We start from the raw sequence: 19,832 nt of genomic DNA on the forward strand, positions 1-19,832 counted from the left end.
TTCTATGATTTTATTTTCTGTACTTTTTTTTTTCTTTTGATAAAATTTTATAAATAGATGATGTAACAAGAGACATGAATTGCCATATCACATACCACAGCAGTTGATATCGAAATGTTGGTATAGCTGTTGGTGGATATAACATTATGATTTAGCTAAACAGTATGTGGACAGGTAAATAAGTCCCTCTACAACTATTCGTCCATGTCTCTTTCTTTCTTCATCTATGGCCGACTTCAGCACAGAATTTTTTGATAGACTGAGAGTTCAATAAAATACAATGTGCTTGAAATTTGGAGGTAGAAAATCATGTGTTTATGATACGGCTTTTAATGAAAATTATGCACGCTTAATATTTACTTTCATTTATTTTTCTGGTACTAAGTAGTTCCTCCGGTTTTTGATGTAGACGTAAATATTCATGATCATGGTTATGACATTTTAGCTTAGACTACCAAATTGAAACATTTCAATATGAATTTCAATCATTTGAAGCCAATTCATGTATGAATGAGCTGCTCTAACTGTTGCCAAAAACTCCATCACAGAATGTTGAATCAATTACTTCGAAAGCAATTCATGCATCAAAAGTAAGACTCAATAAATAGTGAAATACTACACTCTTCCACAACCAAACTCAAGCTCATTTTCTCATGAGCTACTTCTCGTCTGGTCTAGTAGTTGCACGTTTGTGGGTGAGTGCGCTCCTGCGCAAACCAAAAAAACCTTACTATTCCACCCACGAAATGCTTGTAAAAATCATAAAATATATGTGATCTTTAACTACATGCAAGTACATGTCAATTTTATCACATCACTGTGTGTTTGAGTCCGAGATTTCTGTTCCGGTCAGCTGCCAACAGCTTTTTACAAGAAGAGGGTGAAACTAATTACCAGATGTACCACGAGCTGTATTACAATTCTCTCCTGAAAGATGGAAAAATGTAACCATGTCAAACAATGACAAACGTGGAAGTTGAATGGTAAGGAATTAAAGAAAAGAGGGTAAGAAAATTACTGGATCTATAAACTGCAGTAATCCACGTTACAGGATAAGGTTAAAAGGCTACAATCCTATGAAGACCAGCAACAACTATTTCCTTGGGGCTCGGGCTCTCTTCCAGGGACAACAATTTTTGTACCCTTGAGAAGTGAGGCACTCCCTTCCGACTCTGCTTCGTCATTGGCAATGAGGGACTTCTTGCCAAGGATTCGATAAATTTCCGTTAGGACTGTAATAAATGCAGATTCAACATTAGTAGCCTCAAGTGCTGATGCCTCCATAAAGAATAGGTTCTCCCTTTGGGCAAACTCTTTCGCATCCTCAGAAGGTACAGCTCTCAGTGTTCCAAGGTCAGACTTGTTACCTACAAGCATCACGACAATATTGCTGTCAGCATGCCCCCTCAATTCCTCTAACCACTTGGTTACATGATCAAATGATTGATGCTTGGTTATGTCATAGACCAGCATTGCCCCCACTGAACCTCTATAGTAAGCACTTGTCACCGCCCTGTATCTGAGATCAGCACCAGAAGTGTGAAAAGAATAAAAATTTACAAGCACAAGACTATGGACTTCGAGGCAAGAATAAAGGAGTTCATTTTACATGTTAGACACAGACGTCAGGGTAACTAAATGAAACATAGATCTCTCTATCTATTTATTCCCTCCCCACCTCCACACACACACTATACGTATATTAGAATCTCTTACTAGCAAGGTGCAAATTGCATATAAAAGTGCAACATGCGTAGTGAAAAATATCAGCTCAAGAAAAGCTTTTTGAAATCCTTATTTCCTTTTTCTTTTTTCTTTTTTTTCAATCAAAGCAGAGGTCATGCCCATCCAGCTTACTCCATTAGCAGGGAGATGAAAAATCTTAACAAAAGCAACTATGAAAAGGTTTTATTTTAGAAAAGAAAAACAGAGGTGAAACCTGACTAGCATACTCCACCAGCTGGGAAAACACCCTTAAAACAATAATATAACTATGGAATGATTTTATGTTAGAAAAGGGAAACGAATCTATGAGAATTTTCCAACAAGAATACCTTTAACTGCTATATTGTAACAACTTTAAACATCCAATATCACCAAAACTCTACGGGACTAGGATCACCATAAACACTGAATATAACTTTAAATGTAAATAAGTAACTTAAGTTCCTTGGGCCTTTACATGTAACCAAGCTCACAATATCACTCCTTCCATCCTAGCATCCTCACCACAAGAGGGTCGAATCACACACCCACATATAGTTTAAGCTTTAAACTATTTTGGTTTAAATTGTTAGCTTCCTAGAATACATAGAAATCGGTAACTTTTGCATTATTTCTTTTTACATAGAAATAAAGAAAGAAAAAAAAAAACCATTAGTAAGACTGTTTTGTGTTTCTAATATCCTGTGCTAATAAATTGGAAACAAAACTTGCTCCACCCAGCAGTTAAAATATCAGGTCACTTACTGAGCATATTAGTTCAATCTTGAGTGATCATAACGTCTAGTTGGCGACTCCTTTATTCAGTGATTCGTCGTTGTTATAACCCACAGAGAATATCAGTTTATCGAGCATCTATTTTTATGTGTTTGAGGAAATTGTATTGAATTATGGTAATACTTTGCTGGTATATTGAACAGGGTTTACTAGATCTTGCAATGTTCCACAACTTGTTCATTATGTTGGATTCATATCTACATTTCCACAAATTTTTCAGGGCAGGGGTTGTTTTGGGCTAAAGACTTCACCGTTGTTTTGGGCTAAAGACTTCACCAAAACAAGGACTGCCCTTCTAATTCAGCAAAGTCGTGGTGATCATTCACATGATCACATCTCAAACAAGAACACAAAATAAAATTCAAGCAAACCCACATAATAAATTGTAAACAACAAAAAACCCACACACAAAAAAACTAAAATCACCAAAGCACAGAAACTTTCTTAAATTATATAATTAGATACAAATAAATTAGAAAAGCGCTAACCTTTCTTGACCAGCGGTGTCCCAAATCTGGGCCTTGATGGTTTTGTGGTCGATGACGAGCGTCTTAGTCTGGAACTCAACCCCAATTGTTGCTTTTGACTCCAAACTGAACTCGTTCCGAGCAAAACGAGCCAAGAGCTGAGACTTTCCCACCGCTGAGTCTCCGATCAGCACCACCTTGAACACGTAGTCGATCTTCTGATTGAAATTACTTTGCAAATTCGACATCTTCTTGTATATTTGTCTAAATTTCAAATCTTAATAAACCCACCAAAAAAAAAATTATAATTACACAAACCGAAAAAGGAACGAGGAACAAATGTATTTCTCACGTATAAAACTTTTGAAGGAAAAAAAAAAAAGGAAAAAGAAAATGAAGGAATGGAGACCGAGACCAATTGATCAGTATGCGAATATGATCGAATCGGTGTAATTTAGATGTGAAAAGATATTTCGATTGCGTAGAAGAAGATAGTGAAAACTCGCAGAGTTGAGCTAGCAAAGAGTTTTGGGGTCTGTTTTGTTTCCTCCTCCCCCTATTTGTGCGTAAATATTAAATTATTTTTACAGAAATGAAAGGAAATTTGCTGTTGGAACGGACATTGGAGAACAACGGCTTTTGTTTCTCTTTTCCCTTCGTCAAAGAGTGATTAACAATAATTAATGAAATCATTTAACAATTAAGGAATTATTATTAAAACTCTAAACTATTGAATTTATTAGAGCTATTGAAAAAGGAAAGAGGAACAATGTATTTATTAGAACTTCAAGAGTTGTTTGTGTAATTTTTGAAACTAAAGGGATTTTATTAAAACTCAAAAAACCTCGGGAGTATTAGTGTAAATAACTCCTTTTGTTTTCTTTTTAGGGTCTGTGAGAACCTTTTTTTTTCTTTTATAAAAAAATATTCATACTGCATATTAATTATTTATTAATATGGCTTTTCCTTATTTAATATTTATTATGAAGACCTAAATGTTATAAAATATTAAGCCTAGTATAAGACTATTCATTTAGGTGAAAGATGACATCATTCTTGTTTTTCACATGTAGAGACTCGGGATTGGTTTTAATCAAATCATCATTGCCATGCCATTTTTCATGCTAGTAACAAGTGGTGTTGTGATATCATTGGTCAAAGGGGGATGAGTCGCATTATTCATTTACTTTTCTATCTTATCCTTTGGTGGTTTAAAATATTATATAACACGTTCCAAATCAGGTCAGAGAAGACTTGGAAGACACTTTACGCATAGAAGTATACCAAGTGAACTCCTCGCCGTTCACCAATGAAATTGAGCAAGTAACTCCACCGAGGTGGTTCACGACACCTACCTTCACACCATTCAAAGGGGATTCCAATCTCGAAAGCCATCTTAAGCACTTCAGGAGTGTCATGACTCTACAAAGGCGATGATGCATTGATGTGCAAGGTGTTCGCTATGACCTTGCGATGAGTGGGCCACAATTGGTTCCATACTTTGACGCCCAAGTCGATCAATAGCTTCAGGGAATTAGCTCTCGTTTTCACGAAGGAGTATACTTCCTGCCGAGTGATCAAGAAGTAATCTGATCACCTCTTCAACTTGAAGCATAAGCAGGATGAGTCTCTCCGGGACTACATCAAGAGATTTCTGGTGGAGAAATCCAACATTGTGGGATGCGATGATCAAATCGCATCCTCTGTTTTTAAGAATGGCTTACCAACTAAGCATAACTTGGACCGAGAGTTTGCCATCACTCTGAGTCAAACTCTAGCTGAAGTCTTCACAACGGCAGAGCATTACGAGCTTTGGGATGATGATTGTATCGCCGTGAAGAAGTCTGGCAAACAAGTCGATCATCCACCAAAAGAGGTAGTACATAAGAATGACGGGTCCTACGATGGGAATAACTGAGGAAAGTGCAAGTCGCGATCTATCAGATGCGACTTATCAGTTGATAAGAGCTACACAGAATTTATGATTCCTATCAATCAAATTCTAAACCATGTGAAGGATAAGCCATGGCCGAAGTGGCCGCCACCTCTAAAATCTGATCTTGCCATGAAGGACACCTCCAAGTACCGTGTCTTCCACGGAATGCATGAGCACTACACTGGTGACTGTAAATCCTAAAAGAGGCATCTTGAGAAGCTGGTAAAGGAGGGACATTGCACCGAGTTCGTGCCCAAGAAAGCTTTTCAGCAGATTGAGGATCATGATGCTGCCAAAGAATCTCTGCAAAAGGTCATAAAGATCCACACTGTCCTAGGCAACTCCAATGTCACATCCCGGGATCGGCTCCGTCGTAGCACGATATTGTCTGCTTTGGGCCCCATCTCTGCCCTCACGGTTTTGTTTCTGGGAGCTCACGAGCAACTTCCCAGTGGGTCACCCATCCTGGGATTGCTCTAGCCCCCAACTCGCTTAACTTCGTAGTTCCTACGACTCCGAAGCCAGTGAGCTCCCAAAAGGCCTCGTGCTAAATGAATGCGGGTGTGCATATATAAGACACATTACCCCATCTCCGTTGGTTGATGTGGGATCTTACATCCAAGGAGTCCGAAATGACATACAAGGAAAAGAAGAAGAAGATTAAGTAGACAATTGTAATCTCCCAAGTTCTCACTAACTAACCAACAATGAAAGATGATCCTGTAATCAGTTTCCATAAGAAAAACATGTTCGAGCTTGATTTGCCAGACAACGGTGTCCTTGTCATCAACAAATGTAGTGTGATACCACGTCACTCTACTCAAAGGTATATGCTTGTTTGAAATTACCAAATGCAATTACTTAACCCATCAAGTATACACATAGCTATAAAACTTATGTTGTAGATTTCAAAGAAAAATATTTTAAAATTTAATTTCTAGTATATTATACACACAAATCAATTATGGCTCTTTCTAAAATGAATCGGCCAAAACATGAATTAATTAATAAATAAATAAGTCATAATCATGGGACAAAACTAACAATGGCTTCTTATCCGGTTATAGCATATATATGACTAGTATTATTTGGAAAAGTGTATTGAACATTTCATATAAATACAAGCAAGATAATCATGACGTGTTTGTTTTACGAATTAAATCGAATCCTAGTTGAACATGTTGACCATGTTTTACTCAAAATCCTTAATCATTTTGAGTTTTTTTATTTATCTTTTTATGTTTTTCTCCAGGAGGTCGTTGGAAAATATGGACCTCGTGTTTTAGGGCATAATTGTTTTAATGAGGTAAGAGTTTCCAGCTAACGGGTATTTTGAGGAAAACTTGAATGTCTTACTGACATAAGTATTACTAAAGAAGTTTCAATTATGGGATACCAAAATGGACTCATTAATGGCCCCTCAAATTTTATAGTAGAAAAAAATGTGCAGTGTTGGAATTCCATTCGAAAAGACAAAGGCTTTGCAACATGCAAAAGTTGTCTTAATATGCAAGCCATATAGCTTCGCCTACATTGCGCTCGCAGTCGAGGAGCAACAGTTTGGATAGTTGGATACCTTTTAAAATACTCAGATGCGCAAAGGACCCACTAATGTAGTGGTTTAGAGTATTTACTCCTTCAGATAAGGTCCTAGGTTCGAGTCCTAGCATTCGTATTGTGTGTGTGAGTTTAATATGCTATCGCCCTTTTCAATAGGAAAGATCCTCAAAAAAAATACTCAGATGCAAATTTCTTTGCTATAAGTGACACGGATAACGGGTTTTATGAGATTAAGTTCTAAAGTTGTTCTTGGATAGTTGTATGCTCAGGGGACTCAACAATTACCAGATATTAAGCGTATTCATGCCTCCCTTCCATCCTTTGCAACTCCTTTCTATTTTGACCTCTTTGGATCTGCTTGCTCACGAGACTTTGTTTTGTAATTCTCTTTTCCGCATTGAATTTTTTGTTTTTTTGAATTGGCATTGCTTTTCTTTTACAGGATGTTATTGAAACAACAGAGTTGACCGAAAAGTTGAAACTACAGAAGCCTACTGCATCTAAAAGCTAACATGAAATAGATTAAAATTCCCATGCACCCACAGTAAATGCTACCATCCTACCATTATCTCTTCGGTGAAATACAAAGGAGAAAAAAGAAAAAGAAATTGGTTTCTTCTACTTTCCATCTTCCTATACTACAAGCTTTACATGAATATATGAGGCAGAAGGATTTGAATCAATTTATTTCTGTTTACTTGAACAACTGCACTTCGCCTTTATATCCCCGAGTGTCTGCATGAAAAATTGGAAACACTTTAGAGGAAATATAGAGTAGGTTGAATTTCATATGGATTACTTGGAATCAAAGTTTATATTTTTCATTGATTGAAACTGTACCTTAACCTGTTTCTGAAGGTCTTTAATGAACTCAACCGCCAAGTCCAACATTTCCGCTGTGTTTATTTGCTGCCAAGAATACAACACGCAAGACTCAATTTCATGCATTCATTCAAGAAAACACTGAATAAAATTGTGATGTTGTAAGAGTCTCCAACTACCTTGTCCATGTTTGGGAAAAGATCCTGCAATTTCTTCATTCTTTCGCTAATCCGTGTCCTTCTCATCTGAAATACAATATACAAAATCATGGATATGATTTAATCTGGCTAATAGTATAAGCTAATCACTGTGAGATATAAACACGCTCAATTAACTAATGCAAAAGATGAGATTTACCCTCTCTGCAATGCTTCGCGGGTGAGTGGCGAAACCTCTTTTGGCACGAATTTTACAGGGAATCGATTCTTCAAATTGCAAAAGCTTCTCCATAGCAGGCATCTCAAAATGTTTCGGCAAGCTCAAATGATGCGTCAGGCCATGATTGCGGTGTCCAAAATCATTGTTCTGTTCAAAGAAAAATAACATTACTAATAGGACACGCAAGCAGATGGGCAAGCAGAAACCACTTGAGTAGTGAGTTGACATAAAAGAAAAGTGCAAAGGCTACCTGAGTTTCGAATGCAGTTGAATTAGAAAACTTGTTCCCATCATTGTTTCTGCCTCTTTTGAGGTCATTAAATGAAGAAATGTCCCAAGAATCATTTGGGAAGTTAGAAATGCAATGTGAATTGCTAGCATTTCCCAAACCCTGATCCTGTTGGCTACCATCTCCCATGTTTCCATTCTCCATTTCAGCAATCCGAGGCATACGTCTTGGGTACGAAGATGGCCCAGATGAGAAGTTCAGTTGATTATTCAACCTAGAAGTTGATGATGGACTAGCTTCTCCATTTATACCATTGCCTGCTCTAAAACTTGCACCATCTTTCATCACATTAAAGCCTGTATGCCAAGCAAACAAATACAAATTGAATCCTTGTTTGTCAAATCATAACCAACCACTTGTTTGTTATTTAGCTTTTCTTCATCTGAAGCTAAACATACATAACTGCACCCAAACGCTAAATAACCCTCCAAATTGACTCCAGCTAAACCTACTGTTTGCCTCTTAAATATGCACTGCAGTATCATTTGGTGACTAGATGAGCAATTTCATGAAAAGGGAAGGAAAAAAAAAGGGGGAAAAGCAGGGAGGAAAGTATTGAAAAAGGAAGAGAAAAAAAGTGTCCAATAAACAGCACTCATCTTATAGAGATTAGATAAATTCCACTTTCCAGCAAGTATAGGAAAATTATAGATATTTATATCCTTTTTCGATTTTAGTTTTTACTCATTGCAGGTTGAGAAAACAATATGCAGTCAAGTTTACGCAAGTTGATAACCGAAGCAACATTGATCCTAATTTTCTGAACTTCTTAAAACTCTTTTACAATTCTGTCAGCATTTTAACAAAGATGAATACCAGTCAACCAAGAAATAAGCAAGAAAAATATATACCATTGTCAACGGTTAAGTCAGGAAAGAATCCAGCCGGAGAGCTACTTTGTCTAACAAGATTAGAGCGATTTCCAACACCAATTTTCGACTGCATCGAATTCTCCAACCCCGTAGAGTTGATAGCAGCAAAGGAGTTATTATCCAAAGCATGAACCTGTTGAGCTTGGTACATCATATGAGAAGAATTTGAGTAGCCATTCTGTTTAGAAACAGAGTCCCCTGCTTCCTGCTTCACAGCCCTCTCTTCAAACTGATGCTGCAGACTATTGGCACCATTGTCATGATGATCTGGTTCATTACATGAAGAAATGAACCTGGCTAACACCGTTTCCACTTCGGGGCTTGAAGGTCGAAGATACCGCGAATCCTCGCACCCAACACCACCATTGCTATCCACCAAATCCATTAGAAATGAGCTAGGAGCAGACCGATACCGCATTAGGCCAGAGCTCTGCTGCTGCGGCTGCTGCAGCTGCTGATGTAGCTGCTGTTGCTGGAAAATATTTGAATCCATGAACTCTGTGTGGTTCTTCCTCAGCTCTGCCTCTGAACACTTAAAATTAGGATTGTATTTGTACAAAAGGCTACTCATAGTTTTTTTTTTTTTTTTTTTTCCAGATTCTGAAGAGCGCCAACAACTTCTTGTTTCCTTTCTTGTCTGCTAATCTGAATCCTTGCAAATTCAAACACTATGTAACACTTGGGTTGCTTCAAGATTCATCTGATTGAGAACGAGACCCACCCAGATAAGATCTACTTCTGCTTTGATCTAAATTGAACCCAAATCTGCAAACAAAGCAAGAGTTCATCAAAATTAATCCAATCCAAACAAAACCCTTTGGCATGTTCCTCGATCTCACTTGAAAGCCTACAAATTTACATTACATACCACAACTAAATTCAATTTCCGTATCTGGACATGAACTCTGAATTCTGCAGGGATTGAAAATATTTTCCAAACAACCAGAAGTGAGAATCTTTATGGATTTTTGATACTCTGCAATCAAAGCAGCTTCAAGACAAAAGAATCCCCATTAAGAAACAGCATGAATTGGAACAAAAAAGGAAAGAAAAAAAAACCAGCACTCGTTCGTTTGGAGTTATAATTTTTCTTTTCTTTTCTTTTTTTTGGATAAGAAGTTGAATGATTGAGCTTCAACAATTCAAGTACCTATGTTTTCTTTGTGCTTCTGAATCTGACTCAGCGCAACCAACAGTCTCCTTCAAAAAAACACAGATAAGAGAAAAACTTAGATTACCAACAATGTTTTGCAATGGCTCATCTCCTTTCTTTACACATACATATACACATGTCATATGATATATGTACTAAGGATGTTCCATACCTACCCTCTGTTTTTTATGCTATTACCCTAATGCCATTGAGGCTTGATGGCGGCCATGGCACGTCAGTACATGAGTTGACGAAACTACCCTGACCGATTTGTCGACACAATCTGATGTTTTTGTTTTCTTCTGTGATTTAATGTCATCACATTTATTTTTTCTTTTAATTCTGAAAACAACGTTATCTATAGACTTTTGAGAGGATAATGGTATATTGGTATATGGTGCTTTGCTTATGGACCAAGCGACTTTAGAGTCAAAGTCTTTTAACTCCGAGACCAAAACTCAAAACTGCGTGCCGCTAATAAAACCATAGCGTACCGGACGCTCCGTTTTCTGTTCTTTGGTTTCAAGGAAGAGACGCTAATAGAGAAATACTAATCATAAGAACAAGAAGTTGCCTAACTAGTTTCATTCCATTGGTGCACTTTTAGGAGCCAAAAAATGGCAGCTTACAAATCATTAAGAAAAAGTGAGCTTCCAATGGGAATCTGGATGTCATAAAATGCTATTGTAAATATATTCCCAGTTGTGGTCCAATGAACCAAAAATTGGGTTCATCGACTAGTCTTAAGTCTTCGCTTTGTTGAAAAAGGTCTCAAATTCGATTCACAATAAATTGTACGTTTGTGATGAGTTCAATACCTAATAAAAAGTGACTTATTGTGATGAAAGTAGCTCTGATGTGTGGTATATTTCCACTAGTTTAGTTTTGATAGTTATTTAGAGGTTTATGCAAACATTTATTATCTATAATCTTATGAACAAAGAATGAGACTCAAACTACTAACCTGTTTGTCAACAAGGGTTTATTTATAGCCTAGGGAGTCTTAGGTTCGAACTTTCATAACACTTTGATAGTACGTGTGAGAAAAACCCTCCTGCCCCTTATAATTTAGACTATCCCTTGTATTTAAATTAAAAAACTACTAACCTCTTTAAAAAATTGGAAAGAGACACTTGCGAACCCAATATATTAATAATTATTTTTCATGCGTAGGTATTATATAAGAACATGACTTTGTTTTAATTCTGTCACTCACATGAGGATATATCTGAAATATTGAAATAAGAAATTGCTACTGAAAAGGCATTCAGTAGAAACAAGAAGTCGTAAAGAAAAAAATGCATTCAGAAACATGAAGTTGACCTTTTATTGACACATTCAAGCACGAATGCATGCATATGGAGGGTGAAGCCGCATACAAAAATGACCATGACCAAAATATTCAAACAAGTACAGCAGAAAAACGATGACTGTTACCTTTCCTACACGCAGCAACTGGAAGTATTTAATTTATTCGTCAACCCAATAAGGTTTTCACATTCAAATGTCTTTGTTTAATATTTACGGCCAACTGCTTGATTAATGTAAGACGTCCTTAAACTTTGCATAAGTCGATGAAACGTTCGTTTTCTGATGATCAACTGGCATTGTGGTTGACATTAGTAAATAAGTTTAAGAATGTTGGAAATAAAATTCATAAATTGCAAGTGGAGAACAACCTAGGGAAGTCATCTTTTCGACTTATCCAGATATTAAGCAACTGCATCTTCTTTTATAATTAAGATCAAATTGAATCAAACGTTGGTACCATTGTTGAAGATGTAAAGCATCTTCAAAAACATATTTCTAGCTTTCTTTTTCAATTTACTTATGGAGAAGCAATGGTGTTGCACACCGACTTACTTAATTCGGTCTGTATAATATGGATAACTTTATTTGGTTTGAGGTGCCCCTGATCTTATTTAAGACGTCTTATTATGTGATTTGTTGAGTCGGGATCAGACATTATCCTCCCGCTTATAATTCTTTGTTTTATCAATAAAGTTTTTCTCGTTCCATCAAGGTTCTCTCTTTTCTTTTTTTTAATAAAGGATCAAATTGAATATTAGATGTCTATAAACAACACAACCAAAAACAAAATATTGTATGTGGACATACTTGTCGATTTCTATTATACAAATTAGTTTACAACTAGAGATGTGTAAGAAGAATAGGACAAGAAACAAACGGTGTTTAGTCAAAGAAATTTTCCATCCCAGCTGTACAACCCTAATCCCAACAAAGAGAGATAATCCTAGCCGTTGGATTAACGGAAAGTATTGACCAGCGGTCGCAAAAAACTTTCTCTAATCCATAGTTAATTAATTTACACATGGCTATTTGTTGGTTGATGTTAATGAAAGCAATGTCTCTCTTACTTTGGAACCACATATTTCACTTAAACAACACATCACGTGTTGCTCGTGAATCCTAGTCAATTATGTAGCCTGACTGTGGAATCCATTGACTTAATATAAAAGTCAACCTTCTTGATTATAGGAGAAAGTCATAATTGAGTTGATTTGGTAAAACCCCTTGAGTCCATGATCATCCTCTCGTATAATATAAATTGATTATATAAAATATGTCACATCATTTGTGATTTATTCACAATTTTGATGTTCTCTAGTATTTCTCATAATATAAAGGTTCAACTAGCATTTATCGATTAGTTTTCACTTAATTGAAAAGGTATTTTAAGCTCGACTTTCCTGAATGCAATTGTGATGAGTTTGAATGAAGCAAACTTCATTGTTGTGGTGTAGGTTTGTTGTGGGTGAATTATCAAGTCGAAAAATTTACAAACTAATTAGTGATTTTTCCTTAATGTAGGAAGTTGTGCCCTCTTCCATTCTCCCCAACCCATATTCATTAAGGGCTCGTTTAGTACACCATATTAGACTCTGGATATGAGTAAATAATCTATGTCAAGTGTTTGGTGTCAACTTGTATTATTTAATTACCCGACTATTTTATACGGGTTGGGCTTTTAATACTCTCCTTACCTAACTAACTAATACAACTCACACACCCTGGTTTGTATAATACACGCTTAATTATACGGCTAAGCACGCGTTTTACGAAAAAAATCAGACACTCTTTTCATCTTCTTCTCCCTATGGTTCTTCTCTGCTATCTTCTCCACAGGTTATTTTCTTCACTCTTCTCCAGATATCCATCTCTCACTCTCTCTCTCTTTCATACTCTCTCCAATATGCTTCTTCTTGCTTCTTCTCTATTCTTTATATATTTCAATTTTTTATTAATTTTTTGTGGAAATTAAGTTATGTATTTTTCGTTTTTGAAATTAGATTATGCTTACTTACATGAATGAAATTAAATCGTAAAAGGACCTATTTTACAAATGAAAAACATTGGACATGGGATTAATGAATGAATTGCACAATCTTATTACATAAGCAAATTAAACCATTTAAATGAACACACAAACTTCACAACAGCAGCAGCAACAGCAATTTAGTTACCAATTTGGCTTTTAATGAACCTAAAAATCTGGCAAACAAAGAATTACAATGTCTTGAAAAGCAACGTTCTGTTCTCAGAACTATAACCACATTGCCTGTTCTTTCTCTTAGTAAGACTCTGCATTGCTCTTGTTGAGTAAGAGGAGGCTCTCTTTATAAAAACCAACATTGCAATATTGATATCCATTTTTTTACGATTCCCAAGCTTGTGGCCTTGGCTCTTTTGATTGCAATGCTTCTGTTCTGCTGCTACTTTCTCCTTCTTGTTGCACATGGAAACTTTGATGTCTAGTACATACATATGCAGATCAATATTCATAATACAATTCTAATAGTTAAACCACATATATTTCTGTATATGCAAGCGGGATGGTATTTTGTAGTCTTCTGTCATGTGAAGAATCCTACTTATTGTTGTATTATTCTAATTTTACATGTAGTCTTGTCTAATGCATGATTATTTATATTGCTAAAATTAATGGACTTGTCTATTAATGACCAAATTAAGGCACTACGGCTAATTTTGGAGAAAGCAAGTGATGAGAGAACATTTCTGACATTGGATGGTGCTATGCGAAAAGCATTTGTTCTTCTCTTACTTGGGGCGAGGGAGCTGTGATTCACTCTTTGATGTAGTTTGGTTTATGAACAACTTTCCCTTTTGCTATTATCACCTTAGTAAGTTATCACTTTGAATTATACATTATTTGGTACTGTTTTTATTAATGTATGTAAGTATGTTGGAATTTTTATGAGATACTACAATTATGATAATGGGTTATATGAAAAAAAAAATCTTGGCAAAAACAATTGAAAAAAAAATCTTGTCATATGAATCTTACCCAAAAAAAATTCATGTCATTTGAATCTCAATTTCCATTAAAATTATCAAAGAATTTTTTTATTTTAAAAATAGTATGATCTGATGTTATCTGGAACATCACCAAACACAATATAACTTAGTTTGACTATTTATCCAGAACAGCACCAAACGCCTTATAATATTATGGATAAATAGTCAGTACTCTCCGGAACAGATTAATACTATCCGACGGAAATTAGTCAGTACAGTCCGACGTACAAAACGAGCCCTAAAAAAGAACATAAAGATCAAATTAGAGAAGAAATTACTACCTTTTTGAAGGGGGAAAAAAAGAAACTAAACAAAGAAATTTCTAGAATCAGTTGGCTAGAGTTTCTTTTCTTAGGATTTTCTCGGAGGTTTTTTCTTGAGAGATATGGGGAAGCCTATCCATACTATTATTTAAGAGAACACTATTTGCCAGCCAAGAGGGTAAAATGTCAGTACACCCTTTTAACATTGAACGATAATAAACTTAAAATTATGGGCAATATAATAAAGGGAAATAGCCCTAAATGACACCCATTTCATAATTTTAATTAAAAATACCATCCTTTCCCAATTTTTGTACAACTATCACCTATAAATATAAAATTATTGCCCACTTATTGCTGATTTTTCACAAGTTCAGAAATTTTGGAGAGAAGAAGCTCACACAGCTCTCTCTCTCTCTCTCTGTGGCACAGCTCTCTTTCTCTTTGGTATCTGTCTATCACAGCTCTCTGTGTCTCTCTTGGCTCTCTCTATCTTGGCTCTCTCTCTCTTGGCTCTCTCTCTGTCTCTCTAGCACAACTCTCTGTCTCTCTCTTTGCTCTGTTTCTCATAGCGCAGCTGTCTCTCTCTAGCTTCGTTATGTCCCTTTCTCCCCTATTCGATCTCTTGCTCTCTGTTTGGAATCGCGAACCCCTCCCTTTAGCTATGTCTTCTGAATAGCTGCTTGCAACCTTGAAGCTCTACTGGATTGCCGACCTCGAAAAGGTAGTGTTGATGGTTATTTTCTTAATATCAGTATTATGTGAAATGGGTTATAGTTTGATTGTTTGGGTTTGTGTTAAATTCGTTTTGGCTTTAATTTATTTGGGTTAGGTTTTGTTGAATATTCATGCTCATTCATCTGGGTTTGTACCAATTGCATTTAGATTGGTCTGGATATGTGAATCTTGAAACTTGGGAATTTCTATTTGATGTAGTAGATCTGTATAGTGTGATTCTGATGTGTTCCTCTTATTTTACAGTCGTATTGCTGTTATATTGCCATTATATTGCCTATATATTGCTGTTATATTGTGGTTATATTGCTATTGTATTGTATGGTTATTGTGGTTATATTGTGTGAATGAAATGTTGTTTTGTCATGGTCAGAAATGGAGACAATTGTTATTCTCGTGTGCTACAATGGAAAATGGGTCACCTCGAAGAAGATGTGCAAATACGAAGGGGGTGACTCAAAAGGCTTAATAGTTCCACGGACCATCAATTTTGCTGAACTGTTGGACCGTGTGCATCAGATTGGTAATACAAACAGCAGGGAAGACAAGGTTTGCTTAAAATTCTCAGTTTTGGTGGCCTCGAATGAGTGGAAGTGCATAAAGATTGAGGACGATGATGATGTCAATTTTTTTATGAAGTACAATTCCGAGGTAACACCTTCAAAACTAGCTCCCTTACTCATGAGTATAGAAGATAAAGGACTGACAAATGATGTAGTTCATAGTATGCATATCACGACAGATAGTAGTCGGATGGGTCATTCTTCAGTTGCCATTGTTGAAAGCAATGAAGTAACTTGGAATAATACAAATGTCACTGATTTGGGAGGTGAAGTAGGGACAGATTTTATGGATATGATTGATTTTAGCGAGGTGGAGGAGATGCATGGTGGTGATAATGGTACTGAAAGAAATGAAGTGTAAGTGTACTCTGCCCCTCCTAATTTGGGGTGCTTGAACACAGCTGCCCAGTTGCCAAAAATACGTTTAGGAGGAGAATCTGAACCCACTCGTCAACATTATTTTTGCCCAGTTGCCAAAAATACATAGAGATACAATTTTATTGTTGTTAATGTCATGTTGTACTGCTGTAACTTACAGCCAAGGAGTTAATGGTGTAGTTTTGAATCCCATCAATTTAATGCACCAACACAAAACCCAATTTACCTCATATAAGTTCGTACATATAACTGAACCTTCCTATATAGAACTGCAACAGAGGCACCTTCTTAACGGGAAAGGTAATTAGTCTTACTGAAAGGCAAATATTCTCCACTCAACCTAACCATATAGTCGTTTACAACTGGAGACTGAATGTACCTCTATTTGTTTGGTTGCAGGCAACAGCTGTGAATTGTCCCCAGTAATACTTCAACATGTCAGATGTATGCCCTCCTAACGAGCATGTGAGTTACCCGGGGGACCAGCCCTGGCATGTGCCATTCCCATCTCCACCTCGGACTCCCAATCATGATCCCACTTCATCTGGAAGTGAGGCTGACACTCATGATCCGCTTGACAAAATCTCCGCCGTCAAGCACCACCTCCAATATATGTCAAAGGCAACGGATTGGTGGGAGAGTAAGTGCGATATTCATGGCCAAGTTATGGGAAACTTGGCCAACAAGTTGAACAAAGCATACGCTGGAGAGGTGAAGCAAGCTCTTAAAGCAAAAAGTCGGAGCAAAGAGTTAGAGTCCTTGAAGTTGAAATTGGAAGACACAAAGAAAAATGCCCTCGAAACATTCACACAATCTGAAGAATATAACCATGAAATGGTTGAATGTTTCAACAACGGCTTCGAAATGTTCCGAGATTATGCTTCGGTCATCTCACCAGACCACAATTGGAGTGAAATTGATGTAGCTGGTGTCTGGCAGGTACTAAATATGGGTTTTGATGGAATGGCTCATCATAGCCTCGTGCATGCAGCGAGAAGAAAGGACAAAGACATGGATCTTTTGATGGACCTGTAGTAACGGTGAATGCTGCTTCAGTTCATCTCACCCGAGTACATGGATCTTTTGTTGCCTTCATTTTCCCTTCGTGGGATAGATAGTATTGTTCAGTTTGGGAGGCGATTTCTTTCGCATGTGTGAAATGTTGTCTGTAATGTGTATGTATTGTATGTACATTGACTTAATATTGCATTTGTATTGTGTTTGTATTCCCTTAATACTGTAATGTGTATGTATTATATGTATATTGCCCTAATATTGCCTTTATATTGTACTTATATTGCTCTACTATTGCCTTCGTATTGTATATTTATTGTGGCCATATTGCCCTACTATTGCCTTCGTATTGTATATTTATTGTGGTCATATTGCCTTCGTATTGCCTTCGTATTGCCTTTGTATTGTAGGCATATTGCCCTACTTTGGAATATGATGAGGACTGGAAAATAAATCCACAGGCTCAGAATCACCAATTTTGCCTCCTTCAAGAGGCGTCCCATGCTTGTATGCAACCCTCACAGCTTCATCCTCGTTCAGCCTCGCTTGTGAAGTCCCAGACTTCATGTCATCTTTGCTATTTGCCAATTTCAGTTGCATCAGCTGGCCGTGTCTAGGGTTTTTTATCTGCTTTCGTTTCATTTTTAAGCTCTGCTTTGAATCAATACGTGGCATATTGGCTGAATATGGGAGTGACAAGATCAATTCTTACTCTCCCTAAGTGGATAAAATAGATGCTCAATATGAATCCTTTCCTCCACAAGTTTGTGTACAGTGCCGTACGTTGTGTGTTTTAGGTGCCACACTGGCTTATTAAAATTGATGCTTGGCCATGAAAAACTTTTTGTTTTCTTACTTTTAGAAAAGTACATATTTGTGTCAATAACTAAGTTTGGACTGTTAACAATCATTCAGAAGAATGGTAGAAATAAGCTCCACTGTGCCAATCCACGAAGTTGAACAAAGAAATTGTGTTCGATACACAGATGACATGTGAAACTAACATTAGCATTCTCCAATAAGAAGACTTCTCTTCTTTCCACCTCGTCGATTGAGAAAGAAAGAAGAGGGACAAAACACACACTACCAAGTTAAGGTGACATTACAAACCTAAAAAATATCCTCATCAAACTTATAATGCTCCTTTTTTTCTTCTTTAAAGCAAAACTTCATTCAAACTGAGATAACCACGTGCTCTCCATAAGCACTCCGGAATTATTTGCTCATTATCTGCATCGCCTTCTGTCTCAACTTGAGGCTTGGAATGAGCTTTGGCACCAGGAGGCTGCTTCTTCTTCATCCCACTCACAATGTCATCGATTCTGAGAAGTAGGCAAGCAGCTTCTATGGCCGTTTTAAAACTCTGGCCCTTCACGTTGTAGGCATCCCATATCTGACATCATAAATCCTCAAAATGAACAGCCTTACCAACAAAATAAATTTATTGGGAAATTTTTTAATAACCACGACAACAGCACTTCCCCTCACATGAGTGCTGTCGAAATATATTGGGAGAAGCTCTAAACTAGAACTACTACTGAAGCAAATCGACAATATAAACCAGAAGATTGACACTTATGCCATATCAATAAAGGGACATATAATGGATACATTTGAGAACAATACTACATTAAAAGTCCTATTTCAGAGCTTTCAGCAAATATAAATCACCCAACAAATGTGAATATTGAGATAGCGAAGGAAATAAAAGAGAGCAACAATAGTAAGCCAAAAAGATATCCACCTATCTTTTTCTCTTTCACATCAGTTATCACACCAGTGTTACCATCAATGCCAATCCATGATTTTTCACCATTTGCATGCTATGGAAAAAAAAATTGTGGTTAGGATCTAAATGATGCATCATATTCTGACCAAAATAATAATGATGCATCAGAACGTATATAGAAATGACAAATCATAAAAAAACTGAACAAAGCCATACAAAACAGATTCAAACCTTTCCCTGCAGCGCCGTCATTGTTCTAATCATATTCACCCCGCAATTCTGAGCCAAAGTACGTGGTATAGCCTCAAAAGCTATAGCAGCAGCTTCATACAGCCACTGTTTTACCATAAAAACACGTGTAGCCATAAAACTCCAATAAAATGCATGTAAGGTGAAACCACAACTAATTCTTAATCTAAAGTATGTCAACGAGCATGTGAATTGAAGTGACAGCCAGTTTATTCACAGAATTTAGATTTCTACTTCCTATGAATTAGTGGCAACCACAGTACTGACTCTACTATGGCCCTCCTTTCAAATGTAAGAAAATGAAAGAAATTGGCACCATCCCTTCAGTTTTTTCTTAACAAAAAATGAAAGATAAATTCATAAATAAACCATCAAAACGGTATAAAATGTTTGTAAGACATGTACAATTACAAAATTATAAGTTCTCCTCAGAAACAGACTTCTCTAAGTATCCATACACAAACAACAAAAGCAAAAGCTTAAACAGTTAGCTTATAGCAAAATCAATGTCCCCATTTCTCTAAACCACAGCTGCTGCTGGTAGGTTCCCATCTTCACTCATTTCCCGCTTTCTTTTAAGCACACAA

At 36.6% G+C, this 19,832-nt stretch overlaps 4 protein-coding genes across 5 annotated transcripts; 1 reads left to right on the top strand and 3 right to left on the bottom strand.

The window, feature by feature from the left end:
* On the bottom strand, positions 528 to 3,660 carry LOC18784667 (ras-related protein RABA4c). The gene is made up of 3 exons (XM_007218296.2): positions 2,988 to 3,660; positions 1,019 to 1,519; positions 528 to 927 (listed from the first exon to the last, which is right to left on the bottom strand). Exons 1-2 carry the CDS (start codon positions 3,212 to 3,214, stop codon positions 1,075 to 1,077), a joined length of 672 nt encoding a protein of 223 aa, XP_007218358.1. The 5' UTR covers positions 3,215 to 3,660; the 3' UTR covers positions 528 to 927; positions 1,019 to 1,074.
* LOC18786993 (transcription factor bHLH130) lies at positions 6,851 to 10,099 on the bottom strand. Its single transcript, XM_007217984.2, has 8 exons — positions 9,974 to 10,099; positions 9,692 to 9,814; positions 8,803 to 9,588; positions 7,913 to 8,247; positions 7,642 to 7,809; positions 7,464 to 7,529; positions 7,303 to 7,371; positions 6,851 to 7,197 (listed from the first exon to the last, which is right to left on the bottom strand). Exons 3-8 carry the CDS (start codon positions 9,392 to 9,394, stop codon positions 7,147 to 7,149), a joined length of 1,281 nt encoding a protein of 426 aa, XP_007218046.1. The 5' UTR covers positions 9,395 to 9,588; positions 9,692 to 9,814; positions 9,974 to 10,099; the 3' UTR covers positions 6,851 to 7,146.
* On the top strand, positions 15,097 to 16,695 carry LOC109947050. 2 transcript variants are annotated; one of them, XR_002270057.1, is made up of 3 exons: positions 15,097 to 15,301; positions 15,686 to 16,553; positions 16,653 to 16,695. XR_002270057.1 is itself a non-coding variant. In XM_020556420.1 (2 exons), exon 2 carries the CDS (start codon positions 15,688 to 15,690, stop codon positions 16,234 to 16,236), a length of 549 nt encoding a protein of 182 aa, XP_020412009.1. In that variant the 5' UTR covers positions 15,097 to 15,301; positions 15,686 to 15,687; the 3' UTR covers positions 16,237 to 16,689. The 2 variants fall into 2 exon arrangements, 1 of the variants encoding a protein (XP_020412009.1); XM_020556420.1 differs by having other exon boundaries at positions 15,686 to 16,689.
* Positions 16,852 to 19,589, bottom strand: LOC109947052 (T-complex protein 1 subunit gamma-like). Its single transcript, XM_020556421.1, has 3 exons — positions 19,228 to 19,589; positions 19,016 to 19,090; positions 16,852 to 18,660 (listed from the first exon to the last, which is right to left on the bottom strand). Exons 1-3 carry the CDS (start codon positions 19,360 to 19,362, stop codon positions 18,424 to 18,426), a joined length of 447 nt encoding a protein of 148 aa, XP_020412010.1. The 5' UTR covers positions 19,363 to 19,589; the 3' UTR covers positions 16,852 to 18,423.

This window comes from Prunus persica, chromosome G2 (assembly GCF_000346465.2).
Source record: "Prunus persica cultivar Lovell chromosome G2, Prunus_persica_NCBIv2, whole genome shotgun sequence".
Taxonomy (NCBI): domain Eukaryota; kingdom Viridiplantae; phylum Streptophyta; class Magnoliopsida; order Rosales; family Rosaceae; genus Prunus; species Prunus persica.

Excerpts from the sequence above, each read along its gene's own strand:
- LOC18786993 (XM_007217984.2), bottom strand. The coding sequence starts at position 9,394 with ATGAGTAGCCTTTTGTACAAATACAATCCTAATTTTAAGTGTTCAGAG. Across the intron at positions 8,248-8,802 it reads TGACTTAACCGTTGACAATG|GCTTTAATGTGATGAAAGAT; the intron begins GTATATATTTTT and ends CTTGGCATACAG. Across the intron at positions 7,198-7,302 it reads ACCTTCAGAAACAGGTTAAG|ACACTCGGGGATATAAAGGC; the intron begins GTACAGTTTCAA and ends TTTTTCATGCAG.
- LOC18784667 (XM_007218296.2), bottom strand. The coding sequence starts at position 3,214 with ATGTCGAATTTGCAAAGTAATTTCAATCAGAAGATCGACTACGTGTTC. Across the intron at positions 1,520-2,987 it reads GACACCGCTGGTCAAGAAAG|ATACAGGGCGGTGACAAGTG; the intron begins GTTAGCGCTTTT and ends TGCTGATCTCAG.
- LOC109947052 (XM_020556421.1), bottom strand. The coding sequence starts at position 19,362 with ATGGCTACACGTGTTTTTATGGTAAAACAGTGGCTGTATGAAGCTGCT. Across the intron at positions 19,091-19,227 it reads TGACGGCGCTGCAGGGAAAG|CATGCAAATGGTGAAAAATC; the intron begins GTTTGAATCTGT and ends TTTTTTCCATAG. Across the intron at positions 18,661-19,015 it reads CTGATGTGAAAGAGAAAAAG|ATATGGGATGCCTACAACGT; the intron begins ATAGGTGGATAT and ends TTATGATGTCAG.
- LOC109947050 (XM_020556420.1), top strand. The coding sequence starts at position 15,688 with ATGGAGACAATTGTTATTCTCGTGTGCTACAATGGAAAATGGGTCACC.